This window comes from Xylocopa sonorina, chromosome 4 (assembly GCF_050948175.1).
Source record: "Xylocopa sonorina isolate GNS202 chromosome 4, iyXylSono1_principal, whole genome shotgun sequence".
Taxonomy (NCBI): Eukaryota; Metazoa; Arthropoda; class Insecta; order Hymenoptera; family Apidae; genus Xylocopa; species Xylocopa sonorina.
Window position 1 is genome coordinate 14208218 of NC_135196.1, and position 23365 is coordinate 14231582.

Consider the following 23365-nt stretch of genomic DNA (forward strand, 5'->3'; position numbering starts at 1 on the left):
GTACTAATTGTTAAAAACAAGAATGGAATATTATAATTCCTCATAAAAAATTGTGATTAGGAAAAAGATTAATTAAAATTGTTAAGAAAAATTTGATGTATACTGTTATAAACGTTCTGTTTGCATTTTTGTTTTTGTGTGATTTGCAACATTAAAAAGTACTTGTGTACGATCGATTGTTCGCATAACACTTCGTTTTAATTTCATAATTATTGTTTCTTCAATTTTTATACCGGACGAAAAACAATACATGATAGAGTTCTCATTGGTCAATTTTTGGTGGAGCAGAATGCCATGCCTGCATGCAGGTAAAAGGTCCAAGGAAAAGCTTTTGGCAATACTGATGTAAATATAAGAAGCTACATTTAAACGAATTCCAACTAAAAGCTACTTACATTAGAATATTTATATCTATATATTTAGTTAATTATGCTGTGTTTCTGTCATATTCTTATTAAATTTTAAGAGTTCTTTGCTATCTTAAATAATAATTTAATTCCAGCTAATATGTTACCTGATACAGCAAGTATAATTAAAATAACAAATGTGTTGACACCATATATTATAAGAATTTATGAAATGAACCATTATGATGAAAAATTAGATCGTATCAATAAAAAATTATTAGTCAAAAAAGAAATATTCAATGTTACCGAGGATGTGGAACCAAAAATAGGAGATGTAAGTTACAATTTGCAAATCATTAGTTATAATTCATTTTCTATTACATAAATTTACATCTACAAATTACATGCAAGTGCAATATTTCATTTTATTTACCTAGTTATCAGGTAGAAATTCTGTTTGAAATAATGAATTTTTTAGACAGTTGTAGTACAAAATAAATTGGACGCGACAATTGATGTTCCTGGTTGGTTGTGCAGAGGATATATCACTGGGATTATAAATTTAAAAGATGCATACAATATTTTTTTACCAGATTATGGTATTTCTATTGTAGCACAAAGAGAGGATTTTAATCTTTGTCCAGTGGATACAATTTTAGAAGATCATTTAACTTTTACAGTTGGTTTATATAATGTTCTACCTGTGAATGTAGAATATAATTCGTCAATGTGCAATGAGAATCTGATGTATGTTTAAAGTAAAATGTAATGATCAATACATTTTGAAATTCTATATATTTGACAATTAAATAAGATTCTTTTGTTCATATGTACAGAATTTCAAAGGAATGGAGTGCATCAGCAATTGAATTCACAAGAGAATTAATAAGGGCATCTGATATAATTTATTTTGATCATTTAGTGTCTGATCAACATGGAAAACAATATGGTGAATTTTATCTCAATATCAAAGATAATATAATATGTTTGAGTGAAGCTTTGATTCTCTATAATTATGCTATTTACTTAGAAGGAGGTATAGTGAATACTTAAACGTACACTAATATCATGACTGTATAAAAAATAATCAGAATAATCTTCCAATTTGTTTTTATACAGAAGTATTACAGTTTATGAAAAATCCTATGAGTGATGAAAAGTCCAACAAAGAAGTGATTGATGAAACTATATTTTATTTAAGTATTTCGAATATGCTTAGTGGCAATGATAAATATAAAGAACAGAAGGAAAGGTTTGTCAGGAAATGTAACTAATTAATATTATTTTTATTATACTTTTATTCAACTTTGTATTTAATAGTTGCATAAAAAAAACACCACTCAAAGCAGGAAAAAAGTATTTGCATCATGAGTTTAACAGAATTAATGAAAGTGTATTAATTTATGGTGTGGAGCAGTATAATAGTTTCACTTCCATTCTGGATGCAAAATTTCCTGTAGAAATACATCAGGTACTTGCATTCATATATCAGAAATTTATTAAAATAGCAAAAATAATTTATTTTACATTTCTAAGGCTTGGAAAACACTGATACAATCATCCAAACCAAGGAAAATACAATCATATATTTGGCCAGCTATGAAAAGAGGATTGGACGTAGTGGCAATTGCAGCAGCAAAGTCAGGCAAAACTAGTGGATATGGATTTGCTATTTGTGGACTATTAGCTACAATTTCTAATGTAATAGTTTATTTAGAATAATTTTATTTATATACAATATATGTCTTTATTTCAACATAATTATAATATTCATTAAAATTGTAATGTAATTTTTACTTATATGTACTTTTAAATAGCTTCCCCAAGGAACGAATCCATCTGCTTTAATACTATGCTCTTCTTCATCTAAAGTATTAGAAGTTAATTCCTTGTGTACTGAATTCTTACAAAGCTACGAAACAATAAAATCTGTTGCTGCAATAAATGGTAAATCAGAACGGTCATTGGTAGTAAGTAAATTTTTTAAATAAGATAGTAAAATAAATATATAAATATATTTTTTAAAATTGAGTTAAGAATATAAAATGTAAACCTTATTTTTAGGCTGAAATGTTTAATGGATGCCAAATACTAGTCTCTACACCAAGATTCTTAACACTCTTTATGGACAGAAATAAAAAATTATTAAATTTAAAAAATCTCCAACATTTAGTTTTAGATGATTGTGATATTATTCTGGATAAATATTTTGATTCAGTATATTTCTTTCATTTACATCATATTTTGTTTTTATCCTCACAAAAATATGCTAATAAATACTTCTTTTTTTTAGATAAGCAAGCTATTTAAGAAACACAATGTTATTTATAACAGAGAATTAAAAAGTAAGATGTTACAAATTACAGTAATTGCGACACACTGGACAGCGCATCTAAAAAAAATTGCTTCCATCCTAATGGATAATCCATACATCTGCATAGCATCATTTATAGAAGCTATAATTTTTAAAAATGTGCGTCCAAAGATATATGTAATGAATTCAACAAAGAAAAACGAAAAACTTTTAGGTAAAGTTATGTTATTTAAAGATTTTCATTTCCAATGTAATTATATAATTTAAAATTATTTTATAACAGACTTACTAGGTAGTGAATATCTCAAATCGAGGACTGTAATAATTTGTAGAAATAGTGTAGAGGCTGAAAAATTATATAGTTTCTTAAAAGAACATAAGGAAACTCGTTTAGCTCATGAAAGTATGAACTTCCTTCATTTACAAGGTATACACAAACTATACCTGCAATTATCCGTGTATTAATGTTTACATTGTGTTATTAAATAGACAGCAACCCTTGCACTATGTATTACCAAATTGTATTTAATATTTTACATTTCGATAGGTATCAAACATGCTTGGGATGTTTGTATAAATGGTTCCCATCCTATTTTAATATGTACAGACATTGTTTTGTCAGATATGAGTATTACAAATGTAAATTGGTTAATACATTATTCAATTTGCTTGCGCTCTAGGACTCAATTTAATTTTCGGTTTTCGACACTTCTAGATAGTTTACAAATGGTATGCTTTTGTAGTGAAAACATTTATATAGTTTAACAAAAAACAATTACATAATTTAATTTTTTAAGGAAAACTGCAATTGCAAAGTAACTATATTAGTAGATGAGGATAGCGATATACAATTTTTACATATAATAAAAATACTGCAACGCATGAACATTCAAATTCCTCAAAACATATTAGAAAATGTTAAGGTATTTATTCAATCAATTAAAAAAAAAGAATACATATACGAACTAATTTATTGTAAAACTTATTTTAAAAATTTATTAAGCTTATTGCAGCTGCCTTAGAAAGTAAAAAAGAAAATTATCCTATTTGTGATAAAATCAAGTCTTGGGGATTTTGTGATAAGGAAACTTCTTGCATATTTAGGCATAGGATAATTTCAATGATTGATGCTCCACTAACGGATATTCGAATGTAAGTTAGAAATTTATAAATTTGTTAAAAAATTGTAACCAACACATTTTGATATTTTTTTTTAGAAAGGATAGAGTAAAATTTAGAATAGTGAGTATACATAATGCAACACATTTTTCTGCAAGAATTATATCGTATATTAAGTCAGATACACTAGAAAAAATAGAATTTTCTAATATAGAAAACTTGCAAATTGCTATAAAAATTCAAGAGTACTATTCTTGTGCAGAAAACAAGTTAGTATATTAATCAAAATTTCTTTTTTTAAACGTGAAATAACGATATCGTATAATGCTTCATTTATATTCATATTTAATGTTACAGAAGGAAATGCGAGTTAATCGAGCTGGGATGTATATGTGGTTTAGAAGAATCAGTAGATACTTTTAAGAGAGTGCAAATTTTATATATTGAGAGAGAAAATGAGACAGAAAGTCCAAAGTGGGTAGATGTAAAATGTATTGATAATGGAGTCATTTTGTACAAAGTAAATGTACGTATTTAAATAATAATATAACAATGCATGTTATATTATTACTTACACCATACATTTGCCACAAGAATGATACAACTTCAAATTTATCATTTTTATGGTTACTTGTATAAAAAGAACTGTTCTTGGAAAGTATCCGATGTATAATGTATAATGTATCTATTTGTACATTTATCAATATATTGTACTGATATCATTTTTCTATGTAGGCATACAGATTACTATATATGCCAGAAGAATTTATAAAATATCCTCCGGAAGTAGTGGAAGTATTTTTAGTTGGTATAGCTCCTCATGATGATGAATATGTTTGGAATAACTGTGCAAATGATATGGTGTATCAGTGGTTTAAAGAAAATATCAGTGACAGTTCTTACGTAATTGGAATGGTATAGTATATTCATGCATTTGTTATATGTTTCTATAATTTTTACGAGTATAATACATAAGTTTGAATAAATAGGTACATTTGCATCTTAGAAATACAATATGGGTAGATACTTTAGAAATTGGGACAAAATTAATTGGATATGAAGATTTGATCGGTTCGTCTTTACGGACAAAGCTATTAATAGAAAATCACGGGATAGAAAATGACAAACATTTAAGTCAATTGTATCAGCTTTGCAAAAATGCTGACTTTTTTAAGACTAATGGATGCAATTTAAATGTATGAGTGCAGCTTATAAGTTTAAATTCGCGATATGTATTACACAATTAACAAATTTCGTATTATAATTTTTTTTTTTAGCGTATTAAATATTGTAATTAAAGATAATAAGTGTTTTAAATATTTATTACACATGTATACATACTCTACATATGAGCGCTTTTGTGTGTGTATCTCATCAATTATTATTAGTTTTGACGAAGTTTTTATGCTAAATCTGTCATCTTTAGTTTATTATTAAAAAGAAAACAAAATAAGTAAAACTACTTAGTATAAAGTACAATTACGTTAGAGTAAACCAAATGTGCAAGATTACAAAAATCATTCATAAAAGATAAAGTTATCCATTATGGTTTTCAATTTTATACAATAGTCAGGTACTCGGAAGCAAGTTGCATTGGATCAACATGATAAGAAGTAACTAAGCGGACTTTCTGACCATCTTGTGTTGTGAATTCTATTGTTTGTTCATTTTCGGCGATTCCCGGCTGTTCTGATTCTTCCATTTGATTAATCGTCGCAACAGCATTTGCATCCGTATCTTCGTCCTATTCAATAATTATAAAAATTTTTGTTTTATTATCAGAAGATACTAGAATTTATGAGTAACACTTTTAGTTACACAGATTTCAAATGAATGTTCTATCACGGCATAAATATTACCTCTAGCGCCTTTACGATTGCTTCTGCATCTGTTTGTACAGTTGAAACATTTTTTACTTTTGTTTCCACTGTATTAGAAATATGTACGTCTTTCATATCGGAATTTTGACTAACATGTACGCTTAATGGTGCTGTTAATTCATCTGGAATCACACCAGGATGAACTCTAATTTCTTGGCCATCGCTAAGTTGATTAACAAATTGACTCTGAGATAATAGTTGTCGGGCATCTTGAATTGAAAGAGGAATCGGGTTTCCCTCCTCATCTGTAATCTGTGAATATGATACTCTTTTATACTATTATTACCTACAATAATATCTGAATATTTGAATTTACTGAATCAGTTTTAATACAATTTTCATAGAAATAGTATTTAGTATTTTTTTTTATAAATATTTGACGAACTTGTTTTACCTGCAATTGAAGATCAGATTCTGAGAGTTCTACATTTATTCGTTCATTCGAGTTATTACTTCCATTGGCATGAGTTGTGTTAGAAAGTATTCCATCGTTGCCAACATTTAATTGTGATAACGACTGATTCGCATTCGTTTTGTCCTCCTTATTTCTTATCATTCCCGCATCAACTGAATTAGATATAAAGATAGATGTTACTGACGTTGATTAATTTAACGAAAATATTTATAAAATTTGTATTTCGTTACCGAAATGTAAAGTTCGAGATTGATTAGGGTCATCCGGATCTTGGTATGAAACATATATAATTTGTTGTATACCATCTCCAGATGCATCATCTGTCGTAATAACCTGAGTCATTTGATCAGTTAATGAATGTTCATCGGATTCTTGAGAACTTGGTAAAATTTGCCAAACTTCCCCAATTGGAGATCCTTCTATTTCACTTATAGCAGAGAATTTAGTTTCTCTGTGTACCTACAAGCAACTCAATAATAATTCTATATTAGTTCATTTCTCCACTATAATATAAACCTTTATATTACAGTGCAAGTTAGATTACATGTCAGAACTTTAAATCAATTTTTTTGCATAACTATAGAATTAAATTTTTGATGTAAAAATAATTTTATTATAGTCCGTATATTGCAGATATATGATTAAAAAAAATGATACACAGGTTCAAGACAATTTAACTCGCACTGTACTACGTGTATAATTAAGTATCAATTAAGTGTTAAAGTAGTGCAATTCCTTACTTTTTTGTGCTTGGTTAAATTTGAACAGTCCGCAAATGCTTTTCCACAAACATCACAAGAGTAAGGCTTTTCACCTGACAAATAAAAAATATAAAATATACTAAAAGAAGATAATATAAATGAGATATAAACGTATTAAAAGAAAATGTTACCAGTGTGTAGGCGAAGATGTTTTTTTAAAGCCCATTGCTCTGTAAAACCACGATTACAATGCGCACATTGAAATGGACGTTCTCCCTTATGCCTTCGCACGTGACATTTCCAAGTATCTTTATGCAAAAAACATTTTGCACAGAATTCACACTTCCAGGGACGTTCACCTGTATGCCTTTTAACATGGAGTTTAAACTGCGAAGAAGTGGTAAACTTTCTACCGCAGTAGTCGCAACAATAAGGTTTTTCTCCTGTATGTATTCGCATATGCTCTTGTAAATTCCCATTTTGTGAAAAACTTTTGTGACACACCTCACATGTATATGGTTTGTGACCTGTATGCCACCTAAACATAAAATTATTTAATTATTGGTTTGTTACTAATATTTATTTATTTCAATTTTGTAATAAATTTTATTTATATACTTACCTATAATGCAGTGTGAGACTAGTTTTATGCGCGAATTGTTGCCCACAAATTTCGCAAAAATACTTTTTTTCACCAGTATGTGTAGACTGATGATTAATTAAATTTGCTTTCGTTTTAAAACTAGCATTGCAAGATTTGCAAATATAAGGTCGGTCGTCAGAGTGTACAAGTTGATGACGTTGTAATAATTGTTTATGTTTAAAACTCTTTCCGCATTTATTGCAAACAAACCTACGACCGTTATTATGCTCCGCTTCTTTGTGATATACTACGGAACTAGGATGATTAAGTACTTTCCCACAAATATCACATGGATATTCTTTTTCCAACTTATTTCTCTAAAAAAATAATATAAATTATTATTTTTGTTTTCTTCTATTTTGAGTACTTCAATATTTTTGAAATTACTGCAATATTTATGATTTACCTCGTGTATTGAGACATGGTTTTTTAAAGCTGTTTGTTGAGTAAAATTTTTATTACAAATGGTGCAAATAAATAATTTGTCACGGTCATGAACTACTTTCAAATGCAAATTATAAGCTTCCTTGTTTTCAAACAATTTATCACAATGTGTACATGAAATGTTTTTTTTAGAATCGTCATAATTAGTTGAGAATTTGTTTACATCCTGCTCTTCAACCAAAACATGATCAAGTACATTAGAAACATTATTATCTTCTCCGGATAAATGACATTTTGATTCAAGACTTGAATCTTGAACAATGGATTCAAAACTTTGATTGGCACTATCTCCAGTATGATGAGTTGTTTTCTGATGTAATTCCAAATTTTCTTTGCTTGTAAACAATTTCTTACATTCAACACACTCATATTTTATACCTTTATGGAAACTCCTAATGATGAAAAATAAATGTTTTTATTTCTTTTGATTATAATGTATTAAAAGTTAACACTTTGAGTATTAAAAAAATCACTCAAAGTGTTAAATTAATTTGTTTATTTACTTGTGCACAATGTATCTACTGCGCTGAAGAAATCCTCGTCCACATAACTGACATGTAAATTTATTCCTTCTTCGACGTAATTTTGGCCGTCCTCGTCCTCTGCCTCGATTCACTATTACTAATTCTCCAAGATCTTTTCCTTCTTCAGATTCTAAATGGCCAATTATTTCTAAAGGGCATAAATAATTATTAATGAATAATTGTTAAATAAATACTTATAGTGTAGTGTTTAGAATTTCATAATTTGTTACCTTCTTGACTGTCAGGAACAGACATATTTAATTGTTCCTCAGAGTCTTCAAAATTATCAGGTTCATCATCATCTTCTTCATCAATCACTCCTTCCTCTTTATATATTCTTTCTAACTCCTTGCCTTGAACTGCTTCCATATATCTAAGTAATTCCATTCTCTATTATAAAAATGATAGCAATTACCCTGAATGGTCTCTGTTTTCAGAGTATACCTTTTTGGAACTTTACGCTTTCTACGACGTCTACCATCTCCATCAATGTCATCAGTTTCTTCTTCGTGTTTATCTTCTTCTTCTTGACTAACTCCCTCTAATACATCTCCTTTTGATAATTCCTAAAATTTAACATTTTAAAATACTTTTATCTACAATAAAAATATTATCTTTACCAACAATAGATATGTTTTCTGTGTGAGATTTTGGTGGTCGTCCCCTTTTACGCTTTGGTTTATTTAAGCCCTCCATTTGCAAACTCATTTCGTGTTCAGCAGCGTACATAGAACCATCTGGCATTACTATTAAAGAAATAATATGATCAACAATTTTGTAATAAATCTTCCATTAAACTAAATGACAATACTTTTTATTATGATCTGTTGCTCAAATTGGTCTTCCTCGTCGTATTTTGTAATATTGTCTATATCTAATGTGCCTGTCCTAATTTCGCTATTATTCTTCTCAGCACGAAGTCGTTCTCGTCCAGCTTTACGCTGTTGTTCTACTTGATGCTTCCACATCTCACGAATTTTCTTCTGACCATCCACCAATAATTCAAAGAACTGTATCGTGGCCTCCAACTGAATATTACAACCAGGGCAAATAGTACGTGGTAGCTTGCCATCATCTCGAATCTTTATAAACACAATATTATGCCATTATATTACCTTTACTTTTTAAAACTAGAATCAATATTTTTGTTGCAACAACATAACCTCGAAAAAAATCGATAATCGCTTCAATTACTATTTCTATCATTTTTATATCAAAAGGAGTCGTTTTGAAAAATTAAAATTTGACATGTTTCGAATCGTAACATGAAAAGGAACGTAATAAACCTTACATTTTTTATGAATTCGATGTAAAAGAAATAATGTATATACAATAATATAGAAGTATCTAATACTTAATTATAAACATAACCAAAACATTTATTATTGCTTAAAGCATTTTACTAACGTTCTTCCACGATCATACAAATCTGTACAAGTGGTGTACATAATAAATTTTCGCACAGCAGAAAAATTAAACAGTAATGTACAATATTAGGAGGAAACATCGAACATTTGATTCAGGTGGTATTTGTGTACAAAGCAGGAAGTCAAATTAGAGTCTAATGTTTCCAAGTCTTATACCTTGAGCGGCAAATACCGATTGACCATGGAACTTAAATCGGGATCATCACTATCTTCGATGTAAAGTAATTCCCCGTTACCATTATCTTCTGCACATAACCGACAAATTGTTGAATCATAAAGTCGTACTTCTGCCATGATCTCAATGGAACTACTCGCTAACGACTACCATCGATTTTATCCTAACCAAACCGACCAGTGAGTACGTACGGCCTATGCACACTGTGTCTTTCAACTATACCCTGTCTAATTCTTAATTCAAAATCTTATGTACAAATTCTCCTACTGCGAATAGGCTGTAATTTCTTTGTATGTAACATTTTCTTAGTAATTCTTTGTCTTTCAATGGTAGAAAAGCTTTTACATACAGTAATCGATGTGTTGTCGATATTTCAACTAAATGAGGAAAACAGTATATCGATATTTGAGAATCGATACGTCGATAGTTTGTTAAATATCGATAGTTGAGTATATTTCTTTTCATATTTACATTTAATCTGAACAATTTAGCCTTTTTTCAACTAGTTTGATGCTGATTTATAAACGTTATTTAAAGTGTACATGTAATATCAAACAGCTGATATTCTATAGACGTTTACGTTTCATGAGAATGTAAATGTTATTTTTTTCTATTCTCTCAAACATGTGATTCGTCCTTTTCATAATTTTTTATGTTATTAAGTGTTATTCTCACGTGTGTATAAATAGAAATTAATTAAATCAACTTGAATAAGTAGGATATATTATTTATCATCATAAAAAATGGAAAAAGGAGAAAATGCGCTTGAAGAACATGAATTTTATACAGCAGCTGCCAAATACTGGGAACATATCCCACCTACAGTAGATGGAATGCTTGGTGGTTTTGGATTTATTTCTCAAATTGACATAAAAGGCTCTACAAAATTTTTAAAATCCTTGTTTGATGTATGTATTGTCACTGACAGTGTTAGATTATTTATACTTAATTTTCCGGTTATATATTACAATAATCAAATCCTACTTTGTTACAGTTAAAAAATCCACCGTCAAACACATTCGCATTAGATTGCGGCGCAGGCATCGGAAGAATAACCAAGAATTTGTTATTGCATCATTTTAAACACGTTGATTTAGTGGAGCAGAATATTAACTTTCTGGAAGCAGCTAAATCATATTTAAAAAATTATACTTCAAGAATCGGCAACTACTATCCTATTGGTAATGTTCCATTGGTTTATTAACCACATAAAAATCATTCAATTAATAAAATCACATTTCAAGGATTGCAAAACTTCTACTTTGCTACGAAGAAATATGATGTTATCTGGTGCCAATGGGTGTTAGGTCATCTAAAACACGATGATTTAATAGAATTTCTAAAGAAATGTTCGTAAGTATTTTTTCTTTTAATCTATAAACTACAGGAGGCTGACGTTAAGTACATAAAGCAGAACTATAACAAATCATTCTTATTAAATAACCCTTTTCGTAGGTTGGGCTTAAAATGTAATGGTGTGATAGTAATTAAAGAAAATGTAACAAGTTCAGAAAAGTTAGAAACTGATACAAAAGATTCGTCTGTAACACGACCACTTTCTGAATTCTATCACATATTCCAGGAATCAAATTTAGTTTGTATAAAAGAAGAGATACAACATAAATTTCCACGTGGATTGTATCCAGTTTATATGTTTGCTTTAAGACCAAAATAACAAATTTTAAAGATCTTGATGTCAAATATAATAAAGTATTAAATAAATTGTTACATTATTTGTACAATTTTACTATTATAATAATCTAAAGTTTTTTTTAATTTAATATAAAAATAGTTCCCAAAAGCTTTATCCATTTAAAAAAGTAAATTTATTTTGGACGTATTTTTTCATATACAAATCGTTGATTTACATCTTGAGGGGAAGCATTTATGAGTCGTTTCTTCACTGCATGAAAATGCGTCAGAGCAAAATTATATAATTCATTTTCCATTTTCCAGACAACAGATTGTTGAATTTTCTCTACAGTTTCAGGTCGTGGATTAATTTTTTGCGTAGTCTGACGTAGATGAGACTTATTATCTGAAATTTTATAAATTGTTACCACAGTTAGGAGGAAAAAAAATTAAATACTTAAATGTAGTTGTTTTCTCTTACTGTGTAAAAAAGAATTATAGGCTCCCTTAAAAAAACGTGGAAGCACAATTTGCAATATTTCTATAAATTCTGTTAATTCCTCTGTTACTCCTACAAGGAGATAATGTTTTTGCAAATTTCTTTTGGCCTCTTCTAATGCCCAATTATTCCCGATTTCCCTGCCAAATAATGATAATCCATTAATCTTACATTATAAAGATTATAACAACTTATCATATCTTACCAACAAGCAGGATCATGGCCACATAAAAATGGTATTTGTAACCACATGTTGTCGGGATTGCAATCCGGTTGGCCTGCATCAATACATTCATCAAAAGTCTGCAAAACATATATAAGTTAATGTAATAAATAAAGATTATGATTATTCAATACAAACCTTAGTATCTCCATGCTTTCTTCTAATTAAATGTGGCCTGAAGTTATCTCCGTATCTTAAAAAGTAGTAATAAGAAACAAATCTATCTAAAGGTTTACGTAATAGATTTATGTATAAGGGTGTTTGTCTTACACCAAACCTAAAAGTATGGACATAATTTAAAACAATAAAAAGAATTTTTTTATAATAAATATAGTCTTGGCTTACTTTTCAAAGTTCAAGAATGCAACATGACCATGATAGAATGCTGGCTTTTTGGTATTCCACACAGTTATATTATTTGCAAATTGAATCTATAATATTTTAACATATATTAACAATAAATTAACAAACGGAAAGAAAGAAAGAAATTATATATTACCTGATTGGGAAGCGTAAGGGTATGCATGTTATTAGAAACGTTAATATGTAAAACATGATATTTGTTGTGTTTGCACAAATCGTAGACCAAACCTACAAAACTGGTGGACGCCGTTTTTGGTACCCTGTTGTAGATAATGACCAGATCATCAAAAGGTGAATTGTAAGAGTGTTCACTAGCTTCAATTCCAGTCTGAATATTGTTTTGTTCTTGCGCGATGGCATTGTCTGGAAGTATGATAGGATACCTATGTTATTCCATCACCTTTAACAAAATGAAGTATTAAAAGGATGAAGCTTTTGCTGTTACAAGTTAATAAAATTAATCATCTATTATAACGCATACGTAATGATTTGTAGTGATCCTCCAAGGAATTTAGTTTCATTTTTAAATAAATGATAGTGATTGTAAATATCACTACCAATATCCACTGTAGAAGGCTCCTGTGTATCATCATTGTTTATTTTCTTCAATTTTAAATTTTCCTTCTTCACATTAATCATACACAAACCACAAGGTTTACACTACCATCTAGTTTCAACTTGCAAACATTGATAAATTGCATAAGTACGGTCAATTTCATTGAAATATTATTTAAATAATATTTTCCCTATCTGAAAAATTGTTGTTCTTTTTCGTTGGTTAGTAACGTTCAAATGAAATTGTTATCTTTAAAAATGGCTTAATTTTTTAATAGGTTATTAAATGTAAGCTTTTTTTGCGGGATATGCTTGAATCCGGTCGGGTACTTTTCGCATACCACACACACGCGCTACTAACGTTAATAACAAATATGTCTATGCATATGTTTAATAAAAATGATATGGTATATTCGTGAAGATTACACATATGAATGATATTCGCTTAGACGGTGTATATGCATTATACGATTCGATAACTTAAATTATCGATTAATCGTATATCAAATTTCGATCAAAGTCAGGTGTATTTTTCAGTTAAAAATTTATTTTTAAGTATAATATACAGGGAAATTTCAGTATTTCAGTATTTCAATAAAGAAAATTTAATTGCAATATATATAGTTGTAAAGTAGCATACATTTTAATCTTAAACTTCTTTGAAGAATATTTTTCTTACAATTAAGTATACCTATATGTTTATAGAATTACAAAACTTATATGCTGCTCTAAATTTCTTTATTTTCAATCAACAGTAATATATAACGTGCTTAAAAATTTATATATTCTTAGAAGAAATATATATAAGGTTTCTTATTGCATTTATTTCAAACTTGTATGAATATAGGATATACACAATAAAAAATATATATACATATTCTATAATAAACTTCTTGGTCTTATAAATTAATTGTATCCAATGATTTGAATAATAATTATAAATTACTGTAAGATTAATTCTTCAAGATACTTTTTTATTATCTTAACACTTTTACAAAACATTATCATGAAATTAATGTATAAAAAAAAGTAGTAGAAGTTAATTAATGAATGAACAAAGTTTACAGTCTATAATATATTTTGTTTCTTACATTTCCATAATATATTTAAAATCAATAGAGAATAAATAACATTAAATAATTTTATTCTAACGAATTTAACATCATGAGTTGTTTCAGTACTTTCGTTTGACTAGTTTCCCTTATTTCACCAGCTAAAAACATTTCATCTACAACTGTATATACCTAGAAAAAATATTTATTACATGAAATTAGATTATCACAATGCAGCAGTGTTCTACTGTGCGTACTCATATATATTAGAAATTACCTTATAAAAATTGAACACAAGGTCTAACTCGCACACATTATGAAAGTACTCATTTAATACTTCTACAAAATTATGTATCGCTTCCAAGTAAAAGAGATTATTGTCATTAACATCAACGCAGATACAGAAATATAAGCCAGCATATCTTCTGTACACGATCTTGAAGTTACGAAACTAAAAATATGAAATATTTTATGTTTAATAAAGTAGTATTGTAATAAGCGATGCTCATGAACGTACGTACATAAATAAAACTTACCTCGACAAAATTGGTATGCTTAGCATCTCTTACAGTTACCACTGCGTGAACTTCTTCTATTAGTTTCTGTTTTTCATCGTCATCAAAATTCATATACCATTTTGCTAACCTTGTCTTTCCTGCTCTATTTTGAATGAGGATAAAACGGATCTGTGTATTAAGTTAATCATCAGTTTAAAAAATTCCAAAGCACATTCTGCATATTCCATATAAAAAATTTGATAAGAACGCAACCTTTTCGAATTAGGAAAAAAAAACAAAGAATTGTCTGTTTCCCACTGTTGCAACAATCAGAAATAAAACCATTTGATAATGTATAATTAAAAATAATTACTTGCCATGTTTAGTCTGATTTCTTTATTCTAACTCTATAATGCTACAATTAACGATACTCTTGACAACCGGCGATCAACAAGAATACACGGAATCGAGTAACATTTGTTACCGCCCCTAAGTTCCTTAGAGTCGCGAACTAAATTGTTCTGATATCTACAAGTTCAATGAAAAAATTTACGTCTCACAGTAATTTCATATAAAAACGCAATTAAGAATCTCGTTTAAGTTAAGGTTCATTGGAATTTTCGGATTTTTAACATAATTGTTTTGTTTTTGTTGTTGCTGGTGATATTGGTCCAGAGAACCAAAATGGCGGACAGTAGTGGCAAAGTTGAATTTGAAAGTAATGGAAATCTAGAAGAAAGTACAAAAGAGGAATCAAATTGGCAAAATGATTATGAAAAAGAACAGGAACAAGAAGAAGATAAATCTAAAGTGAATGGAAAGGAAGAATTTAATTTGGAAGATGAGAATTATGTATCTATAGCTAAGAAACCAGAAGATGGAACTATAGTTGGAAATATTTTAGAGTTCTTGTATCCTTGATAAAGGATATTAATATCTTTTCTTTCGTTGTATCTTTTATCTTTTTTGTGTTTCCATATATGTAATTTCTCAACTTTCATTAGTCATTCTTATGGATACGATTGTCGAAAGTATTTCAATCTTTGTGTAATCGATGCAAATACTATTGCCTTTGCCGCGGGCAATTTGATTCAATTTCTCGATGTAGAAGGGAATAAAGTTTGGTTTAAAATTGGATCTAAAGACACCGGTATCGGGCACATAACAGTAAATATTTATATTTTAACTTTATACTGAGAAAATTATGATTAAGAAATGAAGAAATTAAATAATTTCATGTAAAAATTGTTTCTTTTTTAGAAAAATCCTGTTCTTGAACATATTGCTGTTGGAGTAAATGGAGCACATCCTTTAATTACCATTTATAATTGGCCTCTCATGCAAACTATGATTGTATTAAAAGGCGGAACAACTAAACGTTATTTTCATTTAGCATATAGGTCAGTTAATTTATATATAATTATACAAATGATCTTATTACCTCATACTTTTTAATTATAGTCCAGATGGGTCACTGTTAGCATCGCAAGGTGGTGAACCTGATCATTACATTTCTTTGTGGGATTGGAAGGAATCAAAAATCATTTTGCAATGCAAATCTCATGTTCAAAATGTATATAACATAACTTTTTCTAAATATATTCCTGGCCAATTAACATCTAGTGGTATAGGGCACATAAAATTTTGGAAAGTGTCGAAAACTTTTACTGGATTGAAGCTTAAGGGTGATATTGGTAAATTTGGGAATACAGAAATTTCTGATATTATAGCACTTCATCCCATGCCAAATGAAACTGTAAGAAAATGTTCAATTAAATTTTATTATGCAATTTTTCTCTCAAAATTAAATTTAAGACTTCAATTTTGAATAAATTCTTGAGGTGATCTCTGGTTGCGAATGGGGTAACATACTTTTGTGGGATGAAAATTTAATTAAACTTGAAGCATGTAGAAAAAATAAACAAGTAGCACATACCAGCTATATTACCCAATTTGAATATATGAATGGAGAACTTATATCAGTTGGTAATAAAAAAGAAATTCATACAATGAACAGCAAAGGAAAGACATATGATAAATTATATTATAATATATGACATCATAGGGTCCGATGGATGGATACGATTTTGGTTTTATGAAACCATAGATCATGCTGATCTTTCTGATGAAGAACAATATCTTGAAATTCAACCAATTTATGAATTTCAAATTGCAGAAGCAAACAAAAATGCAATGCTTATGAGTATGCAGAAGCAGGAGATTGATAAACCAGAAAAAACATTTTGGTATGCCCAGGTAATTATATTTTATTTCAAAAAATGTAATTTCAATGATTAAAAACATATTTGATAGGATGGAAATGGTGGAATATGGTTACTTGACCTTTGTACTAGTAAAAAGGAACATCTACATAAAAAAATTTTTATATGTCATGCTGGCCCTATAGTTGATATGGATGTGGCAGATTGGGGGCCCTTTGTAGCAACACTTGATAAAAGTGGAAATTTACATATTTATAATTATATTGAAAAAAAATTGATCCTAGTTTATAAATTTTATGATACTGGCAGTCAATTGATTTGGCTTTCGTGTGAGGTATGTATTTTTTTTTAAGTTTAAGTAATTAAAAGCAGATATTTTTGTACAGAAATGTTTAGATTGAAAAAACAGGCTCAACACTAGTATGTGCTTTTGAAAGTGGTATTATTAGGATGATCACAATAACAATACAAGGTGCATCTATTGATGATAGTGTAAAAGAAGATAATACAAAATTAATTCAAGTTTTGAAACCACATTTGATGCCAATCACTGTAATGTCTTTAAATTCATCTTGTAGGTGCGTTTTATGTAAATGAAGTAAGTGTACTATTACTAATATATAAAATTTGTTTTCAGTTTGTTGGTAACAGGTAGTGATGATGCTACCATTTTTGTCTTTAATATTCATGCTATCAATAATTATCCTACAATTGTACCTATTGGCTATATAAAAGTGCCATCACCTGTTACTTGCATGACATGGAATTCACAAGAAGTAAATATAAAATTCTTTATTTTAAAAAATAATGATGGATTACTATCATACCTAACTATTATATGAAATAACTAATATATAACTATTGCACTTCTATCTTAATAGGAAGCAACTTTGTTAATTGGATGTTCACAAGGAGACCTTGTGGAAGTAAAGTTGCCTGTAATGCCTCAATCATATACAGTAACTTCTTATGAGCTTATTAAGTGTAAACCTGTATCATTTAAGTTTGAGTCTGTGAAGTCTTTCATAGAAAGAGAAGCTATAAAAAAGGAATATGAAAAAAGAAGGGAAGAAAAAATAGAAGAAAAAAGAAAAGAACTGAAACAATTAATTGCTAAAAATCCACATATTTTAATTGATGAAGAAACATTTCTTAGTAATAATTTATCTTGATCGTATATGTATCAATAATTTTATGTAAATTTAATATTCATTATTGCAAGTAATCTTTTCTCTTCTTAGTGGATATTGATGAAGAAGAAATGATCCTTCCAGAAATTTACATTCCGGAAATTCCGAATAAAGTTTTAATAGTACAATATGGAATTAATGGAAACATATGGATATTTATGGCTGGTTTTGATGCTGGATATGTTTATGAGTATCCGCGTCCGTTATCGGGAGAATTAAAACATAATAAACCTATAACAAGTAGAATAATTGAACATGCAAGAAATATAGAAATACATAATTTTCTTTTCCTGTATGGGCATTTAAAGATGATTAAAAAAGAGAAAAGTATGCAAATATAATAAATTGTGCTTTATTTTTCAGTGAAACTAAGAAATATTTATTTTTGGGAACACAATATGGAGAGCTTTACATTATTAAGATGAAAGAGAAAGATCCCTTAGATTTTTCAGATTGCTGGATTTTACCAATACATGATTATTACAATGGACACATGTCTAAAATTGTATTAAGCTATGACAGAACAATGCTGTTAACATGTGGTCACGATGGAAATATATTTTCTTTTAAAATCAATGATGATGTGTCTTATAAAAAATACATAATACCAAAACCAATATCTTCTCTGTTTGTGGTAAGTTACATGGTTACTAGGAAAATCATCTAATCCAAAAGTGCTAATTTATTTGGATCATTGAATAATTTTTCTCATTTAGAAATATAATTAAATTATTCTATATATAGCCTAAGGATGTTGAAGATATTGAGGATGCTGATTATCCAAGTTTGGAAGAGGTAATCACTCGAATAGAACAGAATAGAATAATTTCAGTTGCAGAAACAAAAAGAAAACAGATTCTTGAAATTATCCGTAATCTAACCGAAGAATACGTTAAAATTACTACAAGGTCTGTATTCCTTTTTTCCATAATGTAAGAATAATACTACTTATTGTTTTATTGGTCTCTTACTAATTTAGAAATAAATGTCTCGTACAATCACAACAAATATCACAATTTGAATTGGATCCCAGAATAGTAGACGATTTAGAACAACAACTAAAAGCAAATACATCTTTAACACAACGGAAATTGGAATTTCAAGTGGAAAAGAGTAAATTAGAATTAAAGAAGCTAATGGATCATTTCATTACGTCTGTTACTTGTTTGCCTTTTGCTGTTTATGGTGTATTGTATGTATTATTTATTTATTGATTGTGTTTATTAAACTATATACATATTAAGATGGTAAAATTATAAAAATTTATAAATAGAAATGAAAATAGGGCAGTGTATTCTTTAAGGGAATTAAAATTAGATATTGATAATATTTCCAAATGTATGGAAATGATGAAACAAGAAGAGAAACAACAGGAAACAGGCAGGTATCATTATTTCTTACATAAATTTCTACTATATGTTTTTAATTTTAAATTACTTTCCAAGACATGGAATTGCAGCAGAAGTCAGGTGACAATATCTTATCTGAAAAAACAATCTTGTATGTCTTTTTTTCTGATCAATAATATTCTTATAAATTGTATTTAGTAGCTTTTATTTTAATTTACTCATTTATAGTAATAAAAAAGATATTTGTATCTGCATTATTTCTAAATCGTAGAATAGTGCAAGAACAAATTGAAGAAAAATATGAGCCAGAAGAAAAAGAAATAGAATATTTGGAAGGACTGTTAGCCGAAAGTTTCACTACTTTAACAACTGGATTGGGATTACAAATTAACCAAATGTTATCAAAGTACAAGGAAAAAAAAAAGAGGTTGATTCAACGACGAAATGAAGTAAGGCAGTTAAGATAAAGAAAAATCATAAAAATAAGGTATATCCTGTAAATATATATTGTATATAGTGGCAAAAATTACAAGAAAAAAAACCAAATTTGGCTAAAAGCCGTGTAAAAGATGAAGCTTCCCTTGAAAATGCGAAAGAAACAATCGGTGAATATAATTTGAAAATGAATGCAATGTTTAGTACAATGAAGAAAAAAGAAACCGCAGCTATGAAATATAAGCAATTTATAGATTGTAGGAGCAAGGTATAGTTATGTAACATAAAATTTAATATAGAGAAATTAAAAATAAATCGTTTTTACAGATACATAATATGCGAGAAAATTTCAATACCAAATTAAAAGCAATTGCATTGAAGAAACAAAAGATGCAGAATGAAGTTATTAAATTAACAGACCTTCTTAAGAAAATTCATACAGAAATTCCATTAAAAAGCATTAAAGGTTTACCATATCCACCAAAATTGAATTTTGACGTAGAATTTCCAGAACATAATCTTGAGGTCAGTAGTTGATCATATTTACTATACTGAGTAAGGTGATGAGATTTTAGACTCAAAAATTTCAGAATGTTTAAATACTTTACTTATAATTAAACTTGTGTAAGATTATTTTTTATAATAGTGCCATTTTAGCTTGGAAGATACGTATCGATGTCAGAACAGATGGAACAAGTAAAACGTCAAAGACAATCATTAGCAGTAGATCGATTAACAGATCATTTCGATGTAGAGTATGAAGTATTATATTGCGATGATAAAACATACTTTCAAGAGGAACGAGAAAGTCTCTATAGTCTTGTTTCTTCTTCAAAAATGAAAATGAAAGATCATTCAACTACAGTCAATGATTTGATACGAAATCTGAATATGAGCGATTCTACACAAACTACATGGGAACGTGAAATGAAACGTTCACGAATGTGGCGGAAAATATATGAACAGGATTGTATTTTACGATACATTGATACTAGTTACAAACAATTGGAAAATGAATTAGATGAATTAGAAGAATATAGATTAGATGTTGTATATCAAAGTACATATATGAATTTAAATTTATTAACTCTATATAAAGAGTTTATAATTTTGAAAGAATCTGAAGCAATGGAACATTCACTTGAAGAAAAAGTTAATCAGAAGGCAAATGAACGTACTATAATGATGATGAAGGTTATTATTCTTATTAGAATAAAAAATGACAATCAATTATTTATTAACAATATGATATTGATCAGTAATATATTTTAATAGGTACAAAATATAAATATTAACATTGTCACAAGAGAAGAGGAAATTCGGAAATTGCATATAAAGATTAAAGATATTACAACTGAATTCATGAAAGCTATAGCTGATAATAAATTTCATGATTTCCTTCAAAAAATATTTAAAAAGAAATATACAGGAATAAAAAAGCAGAATGGTGTGTTAAATTTTTTATCTTAATCTTTGTAAAATTAGTGAACACTTTGTGCTTTTATTTAGTTTCTTAATTGTAATTTTTAGGATCATTGGATACAATTACACAATCATCAGAAACTAGTTCCGAGGAAACAGATGAAACAATAGATACTGAAGCTGAATATATCCCATTTGATGAGGATATATGCCCACCAGGATGTGATAAAGAACTATATCATCTAGCATTTTCCATGAGAGAAAAGCGATATACATGTGAATTTCAAATAAAAGAGGAACAGAAGGAAATAGAATTATTACAAAAGGAATTAGATACTGATACCAAACATTTGAGAATTATTGAAAATAATTTAAAAAGCAATCAGGAAGAATTACAAACTTTTATGGTATTGTCAAAATAATACATTGAGAATAGATTATCTCTTACAATATATATTTAGTACTTCAGTATTTTAGAATTGCTCATTACAGTAAAATTTCTTATATAATTTTCAGCTAAACAAACAAAAAAAATTAAACGACATTGATGTAACAGTCATATTGAAGCTTCATCAATTACAGCATATATTAGGTTCTGAATATACCGTCGATATTAAAAATTACGTACTTTTTAATAGGAAAGATTTAACAAATCTCTACGCTAGAGTAGGTGAACTACAAGATGAAACATACAATTTGGAAGAAAAACGCAAGTATGATATATAAGAAAGAATAAAATGATCTGTAAGCAAAATATATTTATTGTTTATTGCAGAAAAAATGAAATACACTTAAAACGAATAAAATCTGACCTAAAATATATGGAAAGTCAAAATAAAATACTTGAGGAAGGCATCAAAGAGAAGATGATGCAAAAATTTGGTCAAAAGATATCTTTGATGCATCTTTATGAGACTATTTTACAAAGATTAATCTATGATACTAAAACTGATGTACACAGTATCATGAAAAATTTTTCTAAGGATATAAAAAGTAAATTACAAGAAGTTTGCATTCAACCAAATTATCTTAGTAAAGTCTTAGTAAAAAAATCTATTCTTATATCTTTTTAGATGTAAAATTGGAATGCAACAAAGGATTAGTTATTTTGGAAAATTTAATCAGAAACAACACTGAGAAATTAAGCTTCTTAACAGTGTTAGAGAAAGAAAAATTCAAACTCAGAAAAATTTTAGAACAGCCTCTAACTTCAGAAGTAAACAGCAATTACTTACAATCTACATTTTATTATAATATATATGCTAATGTACTAAACAACGAATTGTATCCACGTCTTAGATTAACTATTGATATTTTCTATTATAGGAAACCATGTTACAAACGGAAATTGAGCATACTACTGATATAGCGGTACTTGAAGACATCCTCTATAATAAAATACAACAGAAACATATCCTTCAACGCGATATAGATAATCTCAAAAGTGGACTAAGAAAATTACCTGCAACTTTCGAACAGAATTCTTTATAAGGAAATTAACTAATAATTAACTAATAATTAGTTAATTAACTAATTATATATAAATTATACTTATATAAATAAAAATATGAACATGGAACGTATTGTACCAATTATGACCTCAACAATCAGGTGCATCATATGATAACTAACACAAACATAGATCCACAGCCATTTAATAGGGATCTACTTCTAGTAGTATCATTTTTTAATTGGTCGACTGCATTTGTTTAGTTTGAGGCGCCAGATTTCGAGACTGTTTATGCATAAATATAAGTAGCTATGTATGTGCAGTATAATTTAAGTTTTCTTTTATTTATAATTCTTTTCAAATCTGTCATATATCTGTCGTGCTAGAATTTACTGATATTTGCTTGATTACTCTATAATATTTTTATCCCCTTTATACTTAGGGGATATTAATATTTATCTAAAAAACAGTAAATAAATATTAAGTA

At 28.3% G+C, this 23365-nt stretch overlaps 6 protein-coding genes across 9 annotated transcripts; 3 read left to right on the forward strand and 3 right to left on the reverse strand.

Moving 5' to 3' along the window:
* The first annotated feature begins 308 nt into the window (after positions 1-308).
* LOC143422739 (putative ATP-dependent RNA helicase TDRD12) lies at positions 309-4990 on the forward strand. The gene is made up of 17 exons (XM_076893626.1): positions 309-681; positions 826-1094; positions 1184-1383; positions 1467-1599; positions 1668-1818; positions 1884-2048; positions 2165-2317; positions 2412-2564; positions 2641-2875; positions 2945-3088; positions 3209-3390; positions 3459-3584; positions 3665-3813; positions 3879-4049; positions 4138-4306; positions 4516-4695; positions 4770-4990. Exons 1-17 carry the CDS (start codon positions 508-510, stop codon positions 4980-4982), a joined length of 2967 nt encoding a protein of 988 aa, XP_076749741.1. The 5' UTR covers positions 309-507; the 3' UTR covers positions 4983-4990.
* A 94-nt stretch (positions 4991-5084) lies between these two features.
* Positions 5085-10108, reverse strand: LOC143422701 (uncharacterized). The gene is made up of 14 exons (XM_076893522.1): positions 9971-10108; positions 9199-9469; positions 9012-9133; positions 8832-8953; positions 8618-8760; positions 8367-8535; positions 7826-8255; positions 7399-7736; positions 6968-7314; positions 6816-6889; positions 6306-6534; positions 6055-6227; positions 5640-5912; positions 5085-5524 (listed from the first exon to the last, which is right to left on the reverse strand). The coding sequence occupies exons 1-14, from the start codon at positions 10106-10108 to the stop codon at positions 5339-5341; spliced, it is 3015 nt and encodes a 1004-aa protein (XP_076749637.1). The 3' UTR covers positions 5085-5338.
* On the forward strand, positions 10029-11731 carry Ntmt (N-terminal methyltransferase). Of its 4 annotated transcripts, none has more exons than XM_076893615.1 (5): positions 10029-10168; positions 10779-10897; positions 10984-11170; positions 11234-11342; positions 11445-11731. In XM_076893615.1, the coding sequence occupies exons 2-5, from the start codon at positions 10823-10825 to the stop codon at positions 11662-11664; spliced, it is 591 nt and encodes a 196-aa protein (XP_076749730.1). In that variant the 5' UTR covers positions 10029-10168; positions 10779-10822; the 3' UTR covers positions 11665-11731. The 4 variants fall into 4 exon arrangements, with proteins under 4 accessions (XP_076749730.1, XP_076749729.1, XP_076749728.1 ...); XM_076893614.1 differs by having other exon boundaries at positions 10030-10172; XM_076893613.1 differs by having other exon boundaries at positions 10031-10168; positions 10708-10897.
* A 61-nt stretch (positions 11732-11792) lies between these two features.
* LOC143422724 (heparin sulfate O-sulfotransferase) lies at positions 11793-13556 on the reverse strand. Its single transcript, XM_076893600.1, has 7 exons — positions 13188-13556; positions 12843-13069; positions 12689-12774; positions 12482-12620; positions 12326-12423; positions 12103-12260; positions 11793-12027 (listed from the first exon to the last, which is right to left on the reverse strand). Exons 1-7 carry the CDS (start codon positions 13297-13299, stop codon positions 11816-11818), a joined length of 1032 nt encoding a protein of 343 aa, XP_076749715.1. The 5' UTR covers positions 13300-13556; the 3' UTR covers positions 11793-11815.
* A 740-nt stretch (positions 13557-14296) lies between these two features.
* On the reverse strand, positions 14297-15253 carry Ap-2sigma (adaptor protein complex 2, sigma subunit). Its single transcript, XM_076893494.1, has 4 exons — positions 15188-15253; positions 14850-14999; positions 14591-14764; positions 14297-14505 (listed from the first exon to the last, which is right to left on the reverse strand). The coding sequence occupies exons 1-4, from the start codon at positions 15188-15190 to the stop codon at positions 14404-14406; spliced, it is 429 nt and encodes a 142-aa protein (XP_076749609.1). The 5' UTR covers positions 15191-15253; the 3' UTR covers positions 14297-14403.
* A 13-nt stretch (positions 15254-15266) lies between these two features.
* Positions 15267-22919, forward strand: LOC143422674 (cilia- and flagella-associated protein 44). Its single transcript, XM_076893477.1, has 25 exons — positions 15267-15721; positions 15815-15977; positions 16071-16210; positions 16272-16566; positions 16652-16796; positions 16876-17066; positions 17124-17366; positions 17429-17610; positions 17670-17808; positions 17914-18187; positions 18274-18514; positions 18586-18856; positions 18967-19130; positions 19202-19414; positions 19496-19606; positions 19843-20020; positions 20089-20274; positions 20334-20531; positions 20664-21200; positions 21282-21453; positions 21537-21835; positions 21945-22141; positions 22204-22421; positions 22502-22644; positions 22755-22919. The coding sequence occupies exons 1-25, from the start codon at positions 15495-15497 to the stop codon at positions 22917-22919; spliced, it is 5292 nt and encodes a 1763-aa protein (XP_076749592.1). The 5' UTR covers positions 15267-15494.
* The last annotated feature ends 446 nt before the right edge of the window (positions 22920-23365 follow it).

Bases quoted from the DNA above. Each gene is read 5' to 3' on its own strand.
- LOC143422739 (XM_076893626.1), top strand. From the start codon at position 508: ATGTTACCTGATACAGCAAGTATAATTAAAATAACAAATGTGTTGACA. The intron at 1,600-1,667 runs GTTTGTCAGGAA...TGTATTTAATAG, and splicing joins TATAAAGAACAGAAGGAAAG to TTGCATAAAAAAAACACCAC. The intron at 4,696-4,769 runs GTATAGTATATT...TTGAATAAATAG, and splicing joins GTTCTTACGTAATTGGAATG to GTACATTTGCATCTTAGAAA.
- LOC143422701 (XM_076893522.1), bottom strand. From the start codon at position 10,108: ATGGCAGAAGTACGACTTTATGATTCAACAATTTGTCGGTTATGTGCA. The intron at 9,134-9,198 runs GTATTGTCATTT...TTTCTTTAATAG, and splicing joins GCAACAGATCATAATAAAAA to TAATGCCAGATGGTTCTATG. The intron at 5,913-6,054 runs GTAAAACAAGTT...TCATATTCACAG, and splicing joins AATCTGATCTTCAATTGCAG to ATTACAGATGAGGAGGGAAA.
- Ntmt (XM_076893613.1), top strand. From the start codon at position 10,733: ATGGAAAAAGGAGAAAATGCGCTTGAAGAACATGAATTTTATACAGCA. The intron at 10,898-10,983 runs GTATGTATTGTC...ACTTTGTTACAG, and splicing joins TTTTAAAATCCTTGTTTGAT to TTAAAAAATCCACCGTCAAA. The intron at 11,343-11,444 runs GTAAGTATTTTT...CCCTTTTCGTAG, and splicing joins GAATTTCTAAAGAAATGTTC to GTTGGGCTTAAAATGTAATG.
- LOC143422724 (XM_076893600.1), bottom strand. From the start codon at position 13,299: ATGATGATACACAGGAGCCTTCTACAGTGGATATTGGTAGTGATATTT. The intron at 13,070-13,187 runs GTATGCGTTATA...TCATACTTCCAG, and splicing joins GGATCACTACAAATCATTAC to ACAATGCCATCGCGCAAGAA. The intron at 12,261-12,325 runs GTAAGATATGAT...ATTATTTGGCAG, and splicing joins GGCCATGATCCTGCTTGTTG to GGAAATCGGGAATAATTGGG.
- Ap-2sigma (XM_076893494.1), bottom strand. The intron at 14,765-14,849 runs GTAAGTTTTATT...TCATATTTTTAG, and splicing joins AGCATACCAATTTTGTCGAG to TTTCGTAACTTCAAGATCGT. The intron at 14,506-14,590 runs GTAATTTCTAAT...TATTTTTTCTAG, and splicing joins TTGTGTTCAATTTTTATAAG to GTATATACAGTTGTAGATGA.
- LOC143422674 (XM_076893477.1), top strand. From the start codon at position 15,495: ATGGCGGACAGTAGTGGCAAAGTTGAATTTGAAAGTAATGGAAATCTA. The intron at 20,532-20,663 runs GTCAGTAGTTGA...GTGCCATTTTAG, and splicing joins TTCCAGAACATAATCTTGAG to CTTGGAAGATACGTATCGAT. The intron at 21,454-21,536 runs GTGTGTTAAATT...TGTAATTTTTAG, and splicing joins AGGAATAAAAAAGCAGAATG to GATCATTGGATACAATTACA.